The sequence below is a fragment of the Chaetura pelagica genome, unplaced genomic scaffold (assembly GCF_000747805.2).
Source record: "Chaetura pelagica isolate M959 unplaced genomic scaffold, ChaPel_1.0 scaffold598, whole genome shotgun sequence".
In the NCBI taxonomy this organism is placed as follows: domain Eukaryota; kingdom Metazoa; phylum Chordata; class Aves; order Apodiformes; family Apodidae; genus Chaetura; species Chaetura pelagica.
The window spans coordinates 248638-270421 of NW_009954119.1; the positions used below are offsets into that span (position 1 = coordinate 248638).

General features: G+C 35.1%; 1 protein-coding gene across 3 annotated transcripts in view; it reads left to right on the forward strand.

Annotated features, from left to right (window-relative positions):
* The first annotated feature begins 495 nt into the window (after positions 1-495).
* The window catches only part of ALDH1A1 (aldehyde dehydrogenase 1 family, member A1), a 47496-nt gene continuing 26207 nt past the window's right edge, over positions 496-21784 (forward strand). Inside the window, exons 1-3 of one of the 3 annotated variants that reach the window (XM_010002628.1) lie at positions 496-1646; positions 16512-16583; positions 17000-17118. In XM_010002628.1, the coding sequence (XP_010000930.1) occupies positions 17029-17118 (90 nt within the window). In that variant the 5' untranslated portion in view covers positions 496-1646; positions 16512-16583; positions 17000-17028. Of the gene's footprint in view, positions 1647-16511; positions 16584-16951; positions 17119-21784 lie in introns of those variants that run through there. The other 2 variants (XM_010002626.1, XM_010002629.1) reach the window with 2 other exon arrangements.

Below are 21784 nucleotides of genomic sequence, written 5' to 3' on the forward strand. Positions count from 1 at the left end.
ACATGACATTACACACAGTACATACACAACTGAAACTCAACTCTTTATTTCATAAATACTCTATATTAGAGCTGATCATCCCTTTTTTATTATATGTTGTCCTGTCAAGCCCAACAACTTAATGGTAACAGCAGCTTAAGAGCAGAATCAGTACAGCACCGAGTGTATTTAAGATCACTAGAGAGTCAGATTTGTGTTTTTACATAGGAAATCTTCCAGAGAAAATCTAATAAAAATGCATTGCAATATATTCTATATAAAGATGTCTACACACAATATAACAGTAAAAGTGAAAAGTGAAAACCTTTTGTGCACAAACATAAAATTTAGAAAGTATTCTGCTCATAACTGAGTAAATAATTCATTGTTTTCACACTGGGAACATACAGTTCTACCTTCTTTGTTGCATATGTATCTATTTCTAACTTCTACCATAAGGAAAGCAACATTTAAATTTGTTTGGTACTGTTCAACAAAACCTGACATTTTCCTGGCATTTTTGTGAGGCTTAGAAAGAACAGATTAATTTCTTCCATGGGTAGTTTGAATGCTGCTATGTTGACAAAAATAACTACATCAATAAATTGTGGACACATGCTGGAGAAAGCTGTTGATAGCAGAGCAATATCTGGATTTTGGAATCTGAGCTGTTCTCCAGCGGGTGCTGAAGTATTTCCTAACAAGAAGCAAGAATATGACTTCAGTACAATATTGGATTGCTTATATCTCTTTGTTGTTTTTGCAAGGCATCTTTGCCTTTTATTGGGAATGAACAGCAAAACTGTTCTCAGGCTCTTTTTGTCCCCTTTTGAGCGTAACTGTAACTGCATCTTCTCCCCTTTCCTCCCTTTATTTTCCTTTCTCCATCCCCTTTAAGTTGTAATTCAATCTCTTCCAACTCATGATCTCTTTTCTTATTTTGGCACTGCCTCCATGCTCTCCCTCTCATTAGTTTAACTTGAGTTAATTAGGAATAGTAGGCAGCCCTCAATCTGTTATGTGTTAAAATAGAACAATCCAAAACAGAGAGGCACAGACACAACTATGTGATTTCATTGTCTACGGGAGACAGAAAAACAGTGGGGATTCCCTTATCTAGACTAACATCTTCCCAATGGTTAATCTAACTGGCTTAAAATGTTCTGCAAATGCAGATTTAAGATAACAATCTTTTCGTGTTTCCTTTACTTTTTTTTTTTTTTTTTTTTTTTTCATCATTGGCAGGAATGAGTGAATTGGATTGACATGGAGGTGATAGAGGAAGAGAAATAGTCTACATGTCAAAATGACAATGTATATTACATGGTTAACAGAATGAGTGGTACGTGCAATGGCTACGGGTATTTCCATCTGCTGTGTTGTACAATGAGCTCCTTTTTTCTCCCGTAAGTGTATCAACAAGATCACTCCCAATTCAATGCCGATTAAGTGTTTGCTTGAAGGATCTTTTTCTATAAGTAATATTACTTCATAAATGTGGAACTGAAGTAAGAATCTAAATATTCACTTGTTGCTATTACCGAATTGTAGATATATAGAGGTCATGCCTGCTACTCTGACTGTAGTGCTGATCACAGCTCTTAGGACAGAGTGTGCTGTGGAAGTGAACTATAACAGATCTAAGAAATCAAGCCCTGATTGTAAAGGTAAGGCCTTGCACTTTTGATTGACTACATATGGTACTGTTTGAGTGAAATGCATGCTCAGGAAAGAAAAGTATAACTCTGCAAATATTACAAAAATACATACCTGTATAAAATCTGTATTTGCCTGTGTGCTTTTATGCTTATGCATGTATATATAAATACATAAATACATAAAGTTTAAGCCTTCAAAAAGAGCTGTGTAAGATTCATGGACTATCAACGGCCACATTTATGGCAGTGGTTACATTAAATTGCTAATTCCATATGTAAGTGCCTGAATGCATTTGAAGATTCATGGCAGTGACTAGTGTTAATAATTTATCCATTTATTAGCAATGCGAATGCAAATATGCTTTGAACTTAAAAGAATTACAGGAGTGTTTTTGAAATCTGATATCCAGGAAATGAATGAAAAATCTATTTGAAAAAGGGAGGAAAGAAAGATACGAAAGTACTGCAATCAAAATGTCATTATATATATTCAGAAAAATTCATTTCCTTTATGTCAAAAACCATCTCTTCATGATGGGAAAATATCACACTAATGGGGCACAAAAAGAATGTGTAGTGAAAAACAAAATACAAGCTTGATTATCAGGATGTTCAAAGCATTGGGGAAGATAAAATCCCCTCAGAAAGATGCCCTTGGCAGTTTATTTTCGGAGTGTTTGTGGGAGTTTCTAGCTGGACAGAATCAATGTGAGACCAAATAAGGAGATGTTGCACCAAGTTTAGGGGATTTTTATAGCTTACGGTTAGTATAGTAATTGCTTATTTCCCAAAATATTAGCACAATTATATGAAAATTGTACTGGATCCAGTGAGAAGAAACAGACTTGGCCCTTATAATGATCTTTTGTTTGATCTTTGCTTTATATAGTTAGGTAAAAGTGCAGTGATGGGTGTTGGTGCAGTTTAAATAAAAAATGAAAAATACTTTTATTTTTCCATGTAATTAAAAGAATTTACAGTAACTATTCTGTTTCAATATTGATTATTAAGACTGTTTAATTTACACTTTTTTTTTTCTTTCTATAAGTCTGATAGATCACAATGTGAGAGCTGCAGAAGAAAAAGTTATAAATACGTGATTTAATAAAAATCCACAACATTATTAATTTATACACTGGATGACTAATAATTTTATAATTTTATGCAGTGTTGACTGTATCTAATTTTACATAGATGCTGAAGCATCTTCAGAAAGCCATAAAACACCTATGAACTCACATATTGAACAATTGTTTAGTTAGAAAGTAAAATAGAAGGGAAATTAGTGAAATTAAATTAATCTAACATGTATCTAAGAGATACTACAAGGTATATACCTGTAGAAAAGCAAAACATAACTGCCATTGTACCACACAAGGTAAACATATTGGTGATTTTTAAAAGCAACCATATTGAAGCAGACTAGAACCACAGTTTCTGTTGTTCCTCTTTGCTTTCCCCATGTAAAACTGATGTGCAAACTCCTGAAAATGCTCTGTGCCTATAAAGCAAACATTTCTGTACAACACACACAAAACCCGTCTTCCATCAGTATATATATATACTGGCATGACAAAAGTAGGACAAAGGTGGTGTTTTGGTCTGAAAATAACAATTTTAGTATATAATAAACTATGGCTAGTATTTGCAATGACTTGAGTAGAATGACCCTATAAGATTGTTATGCAATGCAAAGAGAATTCTGCAGTCCTGAGTGTTTCCAGTTCACTACTATCTATGAAATTTAGTCCAGACAGGATTTCCACAGCAAGCTGTTGTATTGGGTATGAGACTTTGTCAAAGCTGTGGAATGCAGGATCAGATAATAAACAACCTACAGTGCCAAGAGCAAAGTAAGTCTTAAAATGCACAAATAATGCAAGGGTGTCTGTGTTCTGTGGGAGTTAGTGGCACATAGCTATGCATTCATGTGTTTATTTAACCATTTGGTTTCATTAAGATTTTGGATGATGTCTGTCTTACTTGACAGCATTGGTTTTTTTCATCTTAGTACAGCAGCCTATGAAGAACCTATGAAGAAAATATTTTCCTATTTTATCCAGAGATATTTGAGAGGCTTTATATTTTAATAACGGAGAAGATATCTAAAATTATTAGGACAAAAAATTGACAGATTCTTACAGTAATGGGGTCACTCACACAAAATGTCCTTTCCTTTTTTGAACCTTGACCATCCCTTTTCACAAACACTCCCTTTTAATCCACTGCATGGTATTACATAGAGTCTCTGTTTCTGCAAATCCTCACCATCAGGCAAAGCACTTTCTATTTTGAATAACCATGCTGAATTTTCCATGTTGGCTGTCCAGCTACACATACACATCTATTTGACAAAATGTCTTTACATGATGCTCAGGTTAGTATCTTTTCTTTATTTTATCATACTGTTTAAGCTTGAATTTCAGTAAAATAAAATAATTTCTCTTGCTCTCTAACTTCTATTATAATTAATAATTATTCCAGAACTTTTAAAGACAGTTTACCACACTAAGTATTAACCTAAACAAGCACATTTTCTTACTTTGTGATCAGATCAGGGGGGATATAAAGAAGAACTCAGAATTTTATTTGGAGATATTTGTGAAGTTATGACATTGTCATGTGTTTGGAATTTCAAAACTTTTTCCAAAACAAAATCCCATTATTTATTTTAAGAAATATTCTTTGTGGTCTCTGTATAAACTGAACAATGAAATGTTTTACAGAAATATGATAATATGTTGTCAGTGTGTATTATTTAACTAGCTCTACACTTCAGTTCACTACAAAATTAAATACTAGATAACATACAAAGGGAATGATTTTACAACAGCATATCAAAACTTCATTGCTTTCAAGTTCACTCAATTTCCACAGTGCCAGCATGGCCCGAAGCCTATTCCTCTATAATAACAAAAAATCCACACAAGAATAATAAATTTGGTTTTCACTTGCATTTAAATACACATTTTGTACAACTGCAGCTGCACTAAAACCAGAAAAGACACTATAGCCCAATCTAATAAAATGTTAATATTTTTTTGTATTACATGTGTTAAACAAAGAAAAAAAATGGGAAAATACATCACTAGACTAATATTATTGTAAAAAACTTCTGCACTTTTCTTTCAGAGGTTCTTATGTTGATCATCCTTCTATCCAAATAATGCTACCTAAGATTATAGGTTTTTTATTGTATTAGGTGAACGGAAGATACAGTTCTCCAAACACTGAACAGTTGACTTAATAGTCACCTTTGATTTAATATGAACTTGCATGACTTTTCTAGGTAGATGAACCTGCTCTCAACTTGAATATCATGTAATTTCCCCTCCGAGAACAGATAATATGTACTTTTTCCAAGAATAATTGTATGTAGAAACAGCATTTTCTCCACTTTTTTTTCAGAATTGTGGCAATATTCTCATCCACTATGAATTAAGTATCCTTGGCAATGCAGTCTCCTTTGCTGGAGACATACAAAACCCACCTGGACACATGCCTGTGTGATGTATTCTAGGTGATTCTGCTCTGGCAGGGGGGTTGGACTGGATGATCTTTCAAGGTCCCTTCCAACCCCTAAGATTCTGTGATTCTGTAATGCAGGACACTTTACAAAGCAATGAGTTTCTGTTGCTAAGAACTTATAATGTTGGGAAGATATTAAACAAGTCTTGCACACGTATTACACAATTATTGCAAGTATCTTTTTATTAATACTCTTCCATTTGATTTCTGAAATTAAATCAGGTACATGGATATGGTGATGAACTAAAGGCAAAATGAGATGATACTGATAAAAGACAGGAAAAAGGGAAGTGAGTCTTGTGAAAAACAGACTACAAAGTGTGATGATTCATAGATGGTGAACTTCATCCTGATATTGCAATTACATTAATGCTTAGAGTTACTTGTAAGAGAATAACAAAAGGGAATATATTCCTCTGTACCAAGTATCCTAGCTGCCAGCTTTACTACTTGTAGTGTAGTGAAGTGATTTAAAACAAGGCAAAAGAAACACAGAAGTATTAAAAAGAGCCATGAAAGAGAAAACAAGTTTCAGTGTTAGAAGAAGAGCCCGTATAAGGTCACAACTATGGTGATTATTGATTAGAGCAAAATGGAAGAAAACTGATTTTTAAAACGCTGCAGTTTGAGCCCCAGCTCCCAGCAACTGATAAGTATTACAGTGGCTGTAGGAATATTTCTCTTTGAAAAGCATATCACAGAGGTATGGGTGCTTATGCACTGAAAGGATGTAAGTTGTCTGCTTGTGCTGTCACTGAGGTGCTGAAAGGGGGATTTGGCTATCATTAAACTGTAATGGGAAAACACATTGCAAACTAAGAAACTAAAATTTTCTGCTGAAGTCTTTTTCAAACAATGTTGCATATGTTTTCTCAGCTGGTTTAAATAGTTCAAGATATTCCATTCTCTTTGATTCTAATGCATATCTTAGGCCACAGTAGCTAAGTGTTCATATAATCAGACCCATCTTTATCTTCAGTAGTGTTCTAAGTTTTAGCTGGTATGTAGTCTGATAATCTTTCCTTTCTCACTTGCTACTCACTCCAGTATCTTTGCTTTTTTATTTTTGGTTTGGTAAAAGTATTCATACTTGTGTGTGCTGAATTAGTATGAAATTCAAGGTGAAACTTTGAGATAACAGAATTTTTGCTTAGTCTTAAGTTAAAAGTGTGCATCTTTCCTGATTATTATAGGAAAGTAGTTTTATGCAAACCTTATCCTGAGTGAAACTGTGAATTTATGTTGGTTGTGAAAGGCTAAATACTCTCTCCCATGGCCTGCAAAACTTCTGTGCAGTGTAGTTTGGCAAGCTAACTAAACATGAGAGTGTAGCAGTACTTTAACTGTTCAAGACGAATTTATAACTTTAACTATATGCACCTTGTTTTCCAGAGAAAAATTGTAAGGAATAAATCGTAACTCTACCCTCAACCGCAGTCGCCTGCCTTTGATTCATTTTTGCCTCTCTGCTTTCTCCAGAATCTGCTGATTCTCCAGGTGAATTTCAGTGTATTACTATCATTATCACCACCATAGAATAGAACTTTGGAGTATCATTCAGTTAATGCATAATTGGTAGATTTTTGAGTGCTTTGTATAAGCATACTTGCTGTGCATAAAGCTTAAGATTCTCACTACCAAAGCAATAAGTCACTATATGTATTTGACAAGCCTCAGTTAAATGTTGAAAAATGCACTAATATGTTATAAACACCTACTGACTCACCCTGGGAATAAGAAACCTTGATGTTCTGAGCAGTTATATTTTCCTTGCACACAGTGACAGACTCACAGTGTTTTTAATTATTCTGCTATCTAGTAGATACAGCAGTCAGACCAAAGTAGATCTCATTTTATTATAAAACTTTAAAAAGATATTAAACTCCTCAGAGATTTGCTTTAAAGGTCTGAATTGGTTTCTTCTCTTCTGATGCTTTGACAGCAGCAGCCAGATGATGTAGCCCAAAAATGGTGTAAAAATGGAGTGTATTTGCATTCTTAATTACGCAAGTTACCAGTGGCCTGGATCCAGTGATGATGAGAGCAAGCTTTGGATCATTAGCCTAAAGTAATGTTAATCAAACAAGACTAAAAGCAGTGTGATACTGATTCTTTTCACTGTTAAATTTGCTTAAAAAAAGAAAAAACAATACACAACTCACATCTCTATGACAAAAAAAAAACCCAAACCCAAAAACCAAGAACAAAACAAAACAAACCAACAAAACCAACCAACTAACCAAACAAAAAACAAGAAAGGCCACAAAAAAAAAAAAAAAAGGCCCCAAAAAAAAAAAAAAAAGAGGCAGATTAGAGAGAGAAATGGTTTTGCTGCTCCTGTTTTCCTAGAAATTGTGTAACCACTTGAAAATATTTTGAGTAAATTTTTTTCTCAGAATTACAATTAAGGACTACACTTTCCCCAGGTCAAACATTCTTGCTCCTTAGAGAAAGGTATAATTTTTTCTTTTTTCTATTTTTCTTCTTAGAAGGGACACAAAACATTTTTATTTAATCAGTCCCAAAAAGAAGACATAGTTTGTTAGTATCTACAATAATCCTCATATATTTACAAATCTACATATACATGTAACACATCCACAAATCATATTTTTAATTTTGGATTAAATCACATGCAGGAATGTGGTTTTCTATGTGTATTTGGTTCCTTCCAGTATTTACTCTTACTGTGTTCAAATTTGTAAATTTGTTGGCTAACATGTTCCTGTAACAAAGCAGGAAATTATTTCCCAGAACATGTTATTTGTCTGATTTCTTTTATTAGGATGTTATCACCTTTTTTGATCCTGGGTTGAAGAGATCTTACAGAAATTACTAATATCTTTTGAACTTGACAAGGAACATATTCCTTTTTAAATGCAGTTATTCAGTGAAATGATACACAGGAATTAAAGCTACTCCTTCACAAGACAATGAGAAAGTTCTTGACAGCATTCAGTTGAAGCTAGACTAATCACATCATCTTTCTAAAGATCATAGTCAAGTGTTTAGTTGTTAATTCTCACTTACCAGTCATGCTAATGAGAAGCATGTGTACACTAGTATAATACTTCTACTGGATTATAACCAATGAAAAGTAGAGCAAAATAGGAATTACAAATGACAAGCTAACTACAACGAGTAGTTAGACAAATACAGTACATCTAAACTTGAAATTAAGACAAAAGCTACATGACAGAGTATAATGTCAATCTTACTAATTACCTGAAAACGAGAGTACATTCTAGCATTCTAATGTGAGAAAAAGTTTTATTCTAGATTGGGATTCAGATTCTGAGACCTGCTTCCCCAGAGCACATGTATGCACAGATCTACAATCTGGTTAAAGTCCACTTTTCAATAGAAACACTAACCTCTGATAGTATCCATAGAAACCTTCCTGAAATTTACAAATAAAGAGAGGTCTTGCTTCATGTAAGTTGTTTGTCTGTTTAAGTTAAACTAAACAGTTTGGAAACAGGGGAGTTGGAAATCGATCAAAATAACTTCCATTTCAATACAAGCAAAATACTTGATTGTCATGTTTAATTTGGCAATGTTGTATGATTAACAATTCTGCCAAGTTATTTATTCTTAGCAATGCATATTCCTACTGCAAATATGGTTCTTTCCTAGTATTTCTCATTCCACTTCAAACGTTACAAAGTTTAGTTTTGATGCCAAGATTGCTTGCTCATATAGGTGGTTTCTAGTCAACTCCGTAGGACCTTTCTGGTAATAATCACAGAAAAAACAGGCTGGGACAGATGGGGAACAGGATGACATAAATGAACCGTTACTGATTTCATACTAGGTTTACATCAGTTCAGTGGTGACTTCAGTAGAAATTTTTTAATTTCTTCTGTTAATAACACATTTTGAATTATGTTGTAGGCATTTACAACTGTGATGTATGGAAAACTCACACTGATTCTTGGGAGAGAAAGTTTTTCTTATTTTCACTGCAGAGATCCAGTACCTAAGGTATCTTATACCAGAAGACGAAAAAAAAAATCTTTCAAAAGCACTGTAGTTGTGCTCATGCTGATTATCAACACCAAATACTAACAGCAGAAATAACAAAGAGAGTTGCAAGTAAACTAAGGAGAACACATTTAGAAAATTACTTCAAAAAATCAGAAAAGAGGTAGATTAAATATACCCCTGACTTTTTTTTCTTTTAGCTGCACAATAATTGCTTTTAGATGATCTTGAATACTTCAAAAGTAGAAAGTTATTTTCACGTGTGAGGTTTCATAACTGAAGAACAAAATCTGAACTGAAGAACATAGCAATTACGTAAAATCTATTGAGGCTGTCTAAATCTTGGCTTTGAAACAAAGGTTCATGGAGGAAATGCTGAAAATTACTTGGCAGTAATTGTTGCTAACAATGCAGGTTAATAAATAGTGCTGGGTCTGATTCTGATCTAACCCTGACTAGTTTTGCACTTGCATGAACTCTATTGATTTTCATCAAATTGTTCATGACATTCGTTGATAAGAGCTTTTATTTGCAACCTGTGGCAGAAAATCTACCCCCTTATTCATAATCAATTATTTGAGCAAACTTCAAAGTTTTCCACTACTTATCATATACTCTCATTTGACTTGTGTGTTAAGATACAGTTTAAAAAAAAAATTAGTTTCATTTTTCAAAAAATATTGTTTCTTTTAAGAGAAAAAACAGTAATAATTTTGTTGTTCTGGCACATGCAGAACGGACTTTATTTAATGTCATACTTTTTAAGCATATTCTGGATACAAAACCAATAGTATAACAAAATGATATTCAAAACATAGAAGTTATTCTGTGCTTTCAAGAGTGCCATGATTGAAGCCATAGTCAATAAAACTCTACTCATTTATGAACAAAGGTATTGTTGTGATAATATCTTTATCACTTCTCATTTTTACAGCCCAGATAATCTTTCAAATTTTATCAAAGCAATTTTGCAAAAAAAAATATATAAATGTTCATTAACTTTCAGCAAATAGTTAGAAAAGCAATAGACCATTATTAATGTTTTAATTGCATAATACCCTGTTGACACAAAGACTACTTTAGCCTGAGTGAAAACAGCATACTTGCTGTTTGTGAGTTGCTAATTTATGAATGGACTGTTTCTATGACCTTAATTTTGTAAATATTCAACATCATTATTGAATAATAAGGAAAACTTAATAGAATAAGAAAAATAATATTGATATAGGTAAAATATAATTACTTATGTTGTATATTTTGGTGCAAATGCAGACATGGACTTCTATGAGCCAGCTACAGTTTTTGGTATGGTTTATCTCAGTTTTGTGAGAATTTACTTCTCCAGAAGTGCACTTCCACTTTTGATGCATCAGACTGTAATGAGTTTTTGTTGTGTTTTGGTGTTTTTGTTGTGGTTTTTTTGTTTTTGTTTTTGTTGGGGGTTTTTTTGGTTGATTGGCTTCTTCACAAAAGCTTTTACTTTTGTCTGGGTTTTCTGATGATAAACAATTCTTGATGAAAATACAATTACAAGTCATTTCAATTTAAGGAAACAAAGTACATTAAAATATATTGCATGTGACAAAATTCTTGCAAATTCTAAGAAATGCCGTAATGTCAAAATAACTAGTACTTGGTCTTCTAGTTTGTATTAAAAAGAAAATTGTTTCCTGTAATCATACACCTATGGAATACTGTTCAGTTTACTGGGATACTGAGCAACTCCCCTGGAGTGAGAGGGCTTGTGTTGTAAAATATCCTGTTTCTTACCACTGGTTATAGAGGCTTGTTATGCCATTAGATCAGACATAGATAGCTGTATGGCTGCAATATATATTGGCTGAAGTGAGACATTGGACTAATCATGATATACCATGTTGTCTCACCCCATCAAAATCTGAGATAGTGGGAACATGGTTGTTTTTCTAAGGTGATTTTTGGCTGGTTTTCTTAACCAAACTTGATCTGCAGAGTCACTGGTCCACAGGCTAACCTTTAGGAGCCCTGTGCTTGGGGTTCGAGTGTTATCGCATTGCTGCCAATGCAACCATGAGTAGAGGTTGTGGACATTCCAGCCTGAGTCCCTAGCTTCCTTTCAATGTGCTCTACTCTCTCTTGCTCTGTGGTCATACTTTTCTGTCTGTACAGCTCAGCAAAGTGTGTCTGATCTGTGTATGAAATCAGAAATTATCTCTCTCCACTAGCAGGTGGGCATATACGTGAGTGAAAAAAACCATCCAGTTGTGGGTGCACAAGCTTCTGCATAGGAGCAGAGGAATAGAGGAGTGATCCATCTGTCAGCTGTATCATTCCATGAACATTTAGCTAACAGAAATTTTGTAATGGCTAAGAAATGTTAATTGTGCTCAGAGATATCTGTATTCATACAAAAGGAATGCTTGGATTTTCAGAAATGCCAGATACAGAATGTGCTGTTAGAGCCAAAGGAATTTGCTCAGCTGCCTTGAAAATCTTATAATTTTGTACTTCAGTGCTACACAATTGGAGTTATTAGAGCTTGCATGTCCTACCTACCTTTGGAGTCTCCATTTGGATTTTGCTCCAGTTATTCTGGTTTCTGATGTGTTTTCCTTTCTACACCATGCTAACTAGTGCTCACTATTTTTGCTCAACTGCCATTAATGGGATGTCATAAGAAAGATTAACAAAGTAAAACATTTCAGAATGAGAGTCCAGTAGTTTCATGAATCTCTGTGATTTCTGCTTTTTAAACTTAGTTTGGTGCTTTTGACACTTATGTCTTCCACTCCCAACTTAATGCCAGTTTCTGTCCATACCAGTAGTGGATATGTATGAATCACTGATTAATTACCTTTCTTAACTCCCTGTATAATCTGAGTTTGGAACATGTGGCTCAACTAATCAGGATTTTCAGTAACAACTCTGTTGTCTCAATAGACATTTTTGAAGTGTTTTCTTTAATAAGGTTTTACAAAGTGTAAACATACTTAAGCATTAAAAACTATGTCTAGTTCAGCACAGATGATACAATACAGCTACCAAAACACAGAGTGCAGCAGCCTATCCAGTTCATCTCCTATTCCAGGGAACTTTTCACAACAGTGCCCTAAGTTGCTATGGGAGTTTACTCATCTTTGTGTAGCAATTTTAACTTTTTGGAGGTTACCTAAGTTGCTCTGCCACTTTTTAGAAGACATAATGTTTATGTTCAAGGTGTCATTTTGATAGATCATCAAGTGCCAATGATATGCTATTTAGAACATTCCCAGAGCTGTAAATAGCAAAAACCAAAAGCAGACAACATCTACTGTCTATTTACCTGCAATAAAATTGTTGCATTTTCCTACATTAGGGGTGGTTAGAGCTAAACATATGCAGTCTTATCTGATTTGTGTAGCTTTGACCATGTCTAGTAGAATAACTAGATTTCTTTAATGATCAAATACATGTATTTTGAAGGGTAAAGTCTACTTTTTGATGAGACCCATGGACCTAAATGTCTTACTGCTGATTACAATCTCAGCATTATACAAAGAGTAAGTCACCTGTCCCCTATTGCTGGCAAATGGAGACACCCAGACTGTGGGAACTGGGAAGATAGTTTGGCAGTCATTCAAAGAAAAAATAACAACTTGTGCCTGCTCCTGGGGAAAAAAAAAACAAATCAACAGTTTCTGACCTTTAGAAAAGTCAAAGTAATTTCTGTACAAGAGATAATTCTATTCTCAGAATAATTTTCTCCTACAATGTGACATAAATATTTCTCTATTAAATGCTGGAGAGGAACTTCTATAACACATACATAGTTTTCATACATTAGCCCAGCATACACTAACATGAAAATACCAAATGGAATTGTTAACCTTCTGGTCGAATAATTTCCTTCAACATATGCATGGAATGCCATTTAAGCTGCACAAGGGTTTTAAGGACACTGATATGACTTTGGCAAGGTGACATAGGATCTACAGGGCTGTCCTGGACTGACATCTCAGGGAAGCTAGGGAACTAGCTTCAGACTGTGTCAGATAGTACTAATACTAGTATTATGTTTAGGGCAGTGAATCCAGCCACAGGTTACCTCTGAATGATTATTGTGACACACTGATTTCATTAGTTGGAGAGCCAGCTCTACTTTCATCTTTGTCCTGCTGGCTATTAAATCGTATCTCATATAATATGGAGCTGAAACAAACCTCAATAATATATGCTTTATGTACCTAGATTACAGTGAACCCAACTAAAAAGTAACTGCTCCTACAGTGTTGGCAATATCTTGCTGTGTGATCACATCTGAGGAGAAAGGTTACTTCTTGAACTCTGGAACGCTATGTTTGGTTAGTTATTAATTTTGGTTTTGTTTTTTTTTTTCTTCATGAAGAAACACATGGACAAATGATTTACACCTCCCTCCAGTACAAAACTTTAATTTAACTTACTGGCATAGAATGACATGTCAGACCTGAAGTTCATGCAGTCCTTTGTCCTGTGGTTTAGCACCACCAATGTTATGTAGCAAGGCATCTCTTAGCTTAATCACCACTTGGCTGATGAGCCACTACCGTTTGTTAGTTTCTCTTTGATCCTGTATTGAAAAGGGTACTCAATAGGTTAAAATGGGAGAAAAGTTATGCATTAAAGTGTAGAAAACATTATCATATAGTCATGTATAATAAATAAATAATGTAGTTCTCCAATTTGTAGAGTGTCTAAAGCTCATTCCTTAGCAGTGAAAAAAAAGCAACAAATCCAATCAAATAATCAACTAAAACACATGAAAAAAACCACCACAAAAACCAAACACACACACACACAAAAACCAACTGGATACAATTTAACATTTTCCAATAAAATTATAACAAAAAACCCCTATGTAAACGTCCATGTACAGTATTTGTAATATCTAAGAGTTGTATAATTAATTGTCTGAAAGAACAATATAGTCCGCTAAAGCTATAGAGATACAAGTCTACATCTTTATTCAGGTGAAATGTGTAACAGTAGTGATGCAGGATGGGGAGAAAATGTCACAGGATGAAAATAGCAGGAAGCTGTAATAAACAGAAATATAGAATTTGAGGAAAAACAAATAATTTCTACACTAGGCTAAAAGGAATCTGCAATGAAAGCAGGTAGGAAAGTATATGATGAGAGATGACTGATTAGTCATGAACAATACTCTAAGCATGAGTTAGAACTTCCTAGAAAAAGGGGGGGAGCTCAGGCATTTGTAGATATGACAATACAGAGAAGTTAAAGGAATTATTGAAACTAATGGTAATGCTTGGAGCAAGTCTCAGCAGATAAGGCCTGATGATAGGACAAGAAAATTACTCAAGATAGCAAGTAACCTTATAAAGAGATGAGACCCTTTTAACAATGTGCAGGGTTTAAAGAGAAAAGAAAGGACTCACAGAAAGCATGTTAGTGAAGGTGATTCATGCAATCCAAGACTGAAAGAAGGAAACAGGAAAAAAGAGGGCAAAGAATGCATTAAATGAATGAATGGTGTAGAAAATAATTCTATGATTAGCAGCATGTTTGGAAAAGTTGAAAATTATCACTCAAGGTAGTATCTGAACAGCCTTTCTAAGAAGTTTTCAGGCTGTTTACAGACATAGGAAGAGGATAAATGTTGTCATTTTCCAAAGAAGTCATTTACTCTAGTTCAACAATAAAAATAAATTAAAAAAAATAAAAATAAATAGATTGTCAGTCAGGAAAATCAGACATGCAGTGGTACCTAAATATTAAAATTTATTTAGAACACTTCTGCTTGAGACAAAGCTTTATGTTTTGCTTGAAGCCAGATAGTTCCCCTGATCTCTAAAGGTCTTACAGCTCCACTTAAATCCTTTTTAAGTTAAGCAAATCTGAACAGTTAGCAAGGGAGTTAACTAAAGATAAACTGTCAGTTATTGGAGAAATGAGTGGCTTGAAGATTATTATAGTAGACTTTAGGTCTAAACCAGAAAATTACATGGAAATTATACATTTTAAAATATATAAAACCACAAAAAATTGCCATGTGAAGATAGCATTGAAAAGCTGTATTCCAAATAAAAGTGGATAAACCCTATTTAGACATTGTTTTTTTCATAGAACTCAAAGACATTCTATAAGGCAGGTAAACATTATAACATAAAATGTAAGTTATCTGCTTGTGCTGTCACTGAGGTGCTGAAAGGGGGATTTGGCTATCATTAAACTGTAATGGGAAAACACATTGCAAACTAAGAAACTAAAATTTTCTGCTGAAGTCTTTTTCTAACAATGTTGCAAAAGGAAGTAACTGAGCTGGTGACTTTGGATATAGTGTTGTAGCAAAGGAAATGGGCATCCTCCCTTCACATGACAAGCTAAACGGCTGAAAGTTGTTCAAGTCCACACAGCTCTTTACATCTCCCTGAGAGATGACTATTGCACGAAAATAATTCTTTCTTATTCATAAATTAGTTGGAATTTCCTAAGGCCAGAAAATATTGTTCCAACAGTTTGTTCAAACATGAAAAAAATCAATTGCAATTATAGCATTGTCGTGAGCTGTGGGGGGAGAGAAGATGGACCATTCCCCACAAGCAGGCTCTTTAATTCAGAAGGTATGTTCTGTATAACTAATGCATTGTAAGATTAGTCTCATGATATGTCCTATGTCATCCATGAGTTAAAAGCAACAAAGTCTCCATTGCCAGATGCTTTAGGTGATGCCTGATTCATTAACACAACTCAGTAAGTTTTTCAAGCATCTATGTAGTCTCAGTGAAAGCAACAATATCATTTTTCTTTATTTCTATGGTAAAGTCCATTATGCCGTATCAGAAGCTTAGCATATAAAAACAAATGTTATTTCAGTCCCTGTTTGTTCTGTTATACCACTCATAAGAAAAGGAATGTCTTAATGAAGAATTTGCCTTTATCAGAGATATGTTTCTCATTGAATGATTAGAACTGGACATTTATGCACTAGTGGGTTCCATTCCAGCTAGAGAAGTTTGGTCAAAGTATTTGTTTGAAAGGCACAAACTCAGATTTTCCAAAGGACACAGTAGTACAAATGTTGTTCTTATAGTTGTGGTACATACCACCAAACTCCCAAAACCAAGATTTTCCTTGGTGCTACCCACAGAGTATGTTTTTTCTGGATGTAACAATTTTGTCCTATTTTCACATTTGTTGATTAATACGAAGGATTTTGTATCACCATATTCGTTCCTCTACAAAGCAGGTGTTAATTACAGGAATTATAATGTGCTTTGACTATATTAAAGTGTGCTTGGTTTTAGTACATGCTTTCCAGCTCAGAGAATTACTCTTGCAACTCCCCAGTGGGAAGGGCTTAGTTTGTTTCCAGAGCTAACAAGTCTGTCTTCACATTTAGAGCTGCCTTCAAGTACATAAAGAACTTCATTTAAAATCTGAGGACCTGCCTGCTGAGAGAAAGCAATTTTACAGGTAAGGTGTGGAGGCCTCAGACTGTGTTCACCCTTAAGAAAGTCATAGAATCATAGAATGATTTGGGTTAGAAGGGACCATAAAAATAATGTAGCTCCCACCCCCATGCCACGGTCAGGGACACCTCCAACTAGATCAGGGTGCTTTAAGTCCCATCCCACCTGCCCTTGGCTAAGCAGGTTGTCTCAGTAGCATTTGCTTCATCAAGGTCTCAACTCAGTGAAAAGGCTGTTGCTCTCGGTCTTAAAAATATGTAGTGTCATTTCTCTTTGCAATGAATTCTTTCATCCAATCATATTCCTGTATGCAAATATGCTATAGCTGGTACAGATAAAAAAAGCACAAATAAAGCTAAGAGCTCAGCCAGAACAAAAATCACTGCACTTCCCTTATACCTAATTTCACCTGTGTTTCAGGAACATCCTCTAACTCCTCAACTGAAAATATGAAGAAGCAAGGTTCAGACAGCAACCCTGCTCCAGTTCTGCCAGCTCTGCCAGAACCACTCAAAGATCTGAAAATTAAGTACACCAAGGTTAGTAGTGTTTGTGTTTCTTGATTTTTTCTCATGTATTCAGCTCAGACAGTACTGGGTACTTATTTTAATCTTACATGAACCATAGAAGAAACTGTAGATCAGTGTTTAAAATATTTATTCTGACCTGCTTCTGATAGAATGCATATTGGTAATTAATGTTCAGTGATCCTTTTAACCTAAGTGTTTCAGGAAGTGTGCAAGTGTGATAGAATAATTTCTTATTTCAATTCTGGTGGGTGTTGTTTTTCTCCTGGAAAAAATCTTTCTGAAGTGAATTTATCAGGAAGTTTAAATGGAGTAAAGAAGAAAAAAAATGTGTTGTTACTTTTCAGAACAGCAAGAACAAATTAAAGCGTTAAAGCATTACATCATATTACAATCATTTGAATAACTATACTAAATAAGCTTATGTTAAAAGTGATGTGTGAAAATGAAACTAAAATAAAATTCATTCCACTTACATATTTTTCTTAGAGATAATGAATCTGTTTCTCAGCTTAAACAAGTAACTATCAATGAAAGAGATAAAGTCTGACATCACTAATTGCTCAATATTAACTTCAACTTTTTGTAATACCAAATTCTTTCCATATGCAGTTATAAATACACAGATAAACAATGTCTTAATCCAGACTTGTTTTCCCAAGTTGAAAAGCCCTTTTGCCTGTTTTATATCATAGTACGCAGATATCTGCAGGAACTTTGAACAAACTGTTGGCAGAAAATATTGAAACTCTGCCCTCTGAAATTTTGAGGTACAACAACTATTCAGAAAGGACCTCTTCTCTTTGCAAATTCCTCCTGTTACTGTTCATTTTTCTTCTCAGTAGCATTGCAATGGAAATTAATTTCACTTTCTAAAGTCACTTCTTCTTTTCCAAAGGTGAGGTGTTAAGTGATTATCTAGATTAGTCCTTTTAAATTTCCTTCTGTCTTATTTTTTTTCTTGAAAAAAAAAAGCCCAGCCAGATTTTAATGCATTTCTTTCTTGAATAAATCACACAGGACCTTACTTTGTAAATATTTAACAGGCTATGAAAGCTCTTTTAGCTTTCTCTGTATAAAGAAAAAAAAAAAAAAAAAGAAAAAAGATAAATCATGGTGGTGTTCCAGAGGCTACGTTGCTATGTGTTTGATTTCTCTTTTTTTCCAAAGCAAAACAACAGATATGGGCAAAATACCAGGTCGGAAATATTATGTAACTGAATATTCAAGACATAAATTCCTATAAACATTTATATCCTTCTAAAATACTTAGTTGTCAGTAGTCTATTCCATTAATACAAAAAGCAATCACAAAAAAGACAGCATGGCTGAAATGACAGTTGTGCACAATGACGGAGATGATCACACAGCAAATGCATATTTATTTTGCCTTGACAATAGATATAATTTCCTTAACAACTGCCTATAATGTGAAACTGTGCAGAAGTGCAATGCACTTGTTCACAAAACTGTGTACCTACCAGTGATCAAAACCAACACACCCTTGTGGAAGGTTATTTTTGCAATGCTCTCCTTTTTTCTTCAAATATTACGCAGGATTCTCTGAAAGCCACAGATGTGTACTGAAGGACAGGATAATAGAAATGTCATCCCACAATGCACTAAAGCCTGCCCATCCTTCTCCTTTCCTGTCCCACACAATTTAGAATGTGGGATGTGGGATTGTTTTTACTAGTTACATTGGACGGATCAAGGTGAGGGAAGCATTAATTACTGTTAACGTATTACCTTTCTGTCTGAAACATCTTAGATATCAGGAAATCCCTCTGTTCCGAAAATTCAACTTTCTCTTTTTCTTCCATGGCATATCAGCAGTCCTCACACAGGGATGTGAAGGTCTGCAGTACATGTTCCACTGACTTTCTTCTTAACACCCTCTCCATTTTATTTTCTATGAGAGGGATCATTTGGGGTCTTTTACATAGATCATTTCACTAAATATCTCCATATGTCTATGGATCTGTAGGTTGTTATAGTTACTTTTCAGATTATGCCTTTCACATATACAGTAAAACTAAGCACTCTTCAGGGAATTTGAATTTCAATAATTTTAAACATTTAAATTAGCTTGGATGTTAAACCACAAAGTGATCTTGGATTTATTTCATATCCTTTAAAGTTATTCCAGTGAGCTGAATGAGCCTTGGTAGCTGGCTAAAAATGTACTGGTAAATATTTTACTTAGTCAACACTGAGGAATTATACAATGATTGTTTGACAAATTATTTCTGTCATGATGTTTTCACATACACTAAGCCCTCAGTTGGTTCTTTAACCAGAGAAACTCACATTGCTGGTGTTATTCCCTGGTTTACTGTCTGCATTAGAAATCTTATGAGCAGTCAGCTGAGCAAGTATTGAAATTCAGTGATTGCTTTCAGTTCTGTGAAACATGCAGCTATTGTCAAGAAAACCTTTATTATAGCAAGAGTTGTAGGATATGTGGGGGCAGATTTATGGTGGGAAGACATCATGGTTTTTCTTGTACTGTAAGTCTGGAAGTTTCTGGTATCTAACGAGAAGATAGTGTAGACATTTCATTCCATATTGATACCGTTTGACTCAGGTTTGACAACAATTTCTTTGATCCCCTCCCACCCAGGCAGGGAAGGAGAGAGAGAATGAGAGAGAGACTTTACTGGATTGAAAACTAAACTACACAGCTTTAATTGAACATATTTGTATATAATTGTATATATTTTCTTATATCATTAGTGTTTAATTAAAGTATGTGCAAAAGCCTCTCACCCCCCCCCACCCCCAGTAACTCCCACAGCCTCTCCTGAGCTGGAACAGTCTCAAGAAATCCTGCAGCTGCTTGAGAAAGCACAGAGTGATGAGGGTCAGGAGAGCTTGAGCCTGGGGGTCGATGGTGATGGATGGACGGAGTCCTCCCTAGGCACCAACCATGGATGGAAGAGAAGGGAAGGGAAGGAGAAGCAGGAAGGAAATTGTCTTCTGTGATCTCTGACCTTCCTCTGAGCTTACATAGATACATGGAATGGAATATCTCTGGCCAGTTTTGCTGTCTGTCTAATTCAGCCTCCTATGGGGGGATCATATAACTCCCCATAGTGTCTGAGCTGGCAGAGTAAAGGTGAGACGTTGAAGACCCAGTAGTTAGAAAAACATTCCACCATTTGTTATCACTCCTAGCTGGAACACTCTGCTACTAGTTATAAGAAAGCTTATTGAAGGAAAAAAAAAATCAGTAAAAGGAAAATTTGCTTCATCCTGGCTCAAAGCAGGACACATATTTATAAAGCTATTATTAATAGCTAAGTGTAGGACAGTCCACATTTTAGATAGTTCTATTACTTGCCTTAATAACACCTCTGTAATATGGGATATAGTTTATAACAATTATAGTGAATTACTTAAAAATATTTCCCTTGAAAGTAATAAGTTTATGGATAGATGCTGAATTCGAGATCATGTATAGGACCTTTACAACATCAGGAACTAAGTATTTTCTTCTCTAAATGACACTTTAAGTCAGTTCTACTGTACCACTGTGGCCTGGAATCTTGCACAGACTTTGCATGATATTACAGAACTCACAAAAAGAGAATCCTTGTTTTAAAGAAGATGCAGCAAGGAGTTATAATTTATAAGGTGATGACACCTGGTATAGAGGCCCTAAACTCTATTTTATCAGAGCTATGGCATGGCACTTCTGAGACAAAGCTGTAGAGAGTCAAACACTTTATTTCCTCATTCAGTACAGACACAAATATGGCACTTTCCACCCAGAAGATACTTTCTAAAATGAACTGAGAGTCCTTCTTAAATACTCAAGGACTGAAGGGAAAAAATACACTGGGATGACAAAAAAATGCTAAGAGCAGATCTTGTCTCCCCATTCTCTGCTCAGGTCATTTGGGTGACCAAATCAACTGTTTAAATAATGACAGAAATAGCTGTAATCTTGCAGGTAAATTCAACTCCAAATGGTGAATGGTATCAGATTATCTGAACTCTAATGAATCATTCCAGAGAATCAAGATTTTATTGCACTTCAACACTGGTAAAAAAAGCCAGCCACAGGGCTTTTGACCGCAATAGACTGTTACCTGGGCTTTCAAATACTAAGTAGTAGTGTACAGTGTCACTTAGAAGAAATGTGCGTTTCCAGTGCAAAGAAGTCTGAAAGTCAATGGTTCTTTGAGTTGTTGAAATAAAATGCTACAAGTGTGGGGAAGAGTGGCTGGAAAACTGCCCAGCTGAAAAAGACCTGGGGCTGCTGGTTGGCAGCCAGTTGAACATGACTCAATAGTGTGCCCAGGTGGCCAAGAAGTCTGGCAGCATCCTGGCCTGCATCAGGAATAGTGTGGCCAGCAGGAGGAGGGAAGTGATTGTGCCCTTTTACTGGGCACTGGTGAGGCAGCACCTTGAGTACTGTGTTCAGTTCTGGGCTGCTTACTACAAGAGCATTGAGGTGTTGGAGTGTATCCAGAGAAGAGCTGCTATGCTGGTGAAGGGCCTAGAGAACAAGTTGTGCAAGGAGCAGCTGGGGGAACCGGGGTTGTTTAGTTTGGAGAAGAGGAGGCTGAGGGGAGACCTCATTGCTCACTACAACTACTTGAAACGAGGTTGCAGGGAGGTAGGTGTTGGCCCTTCTCCCAAGTAAAGAATGACAGGACCAGAGGAAATGGCC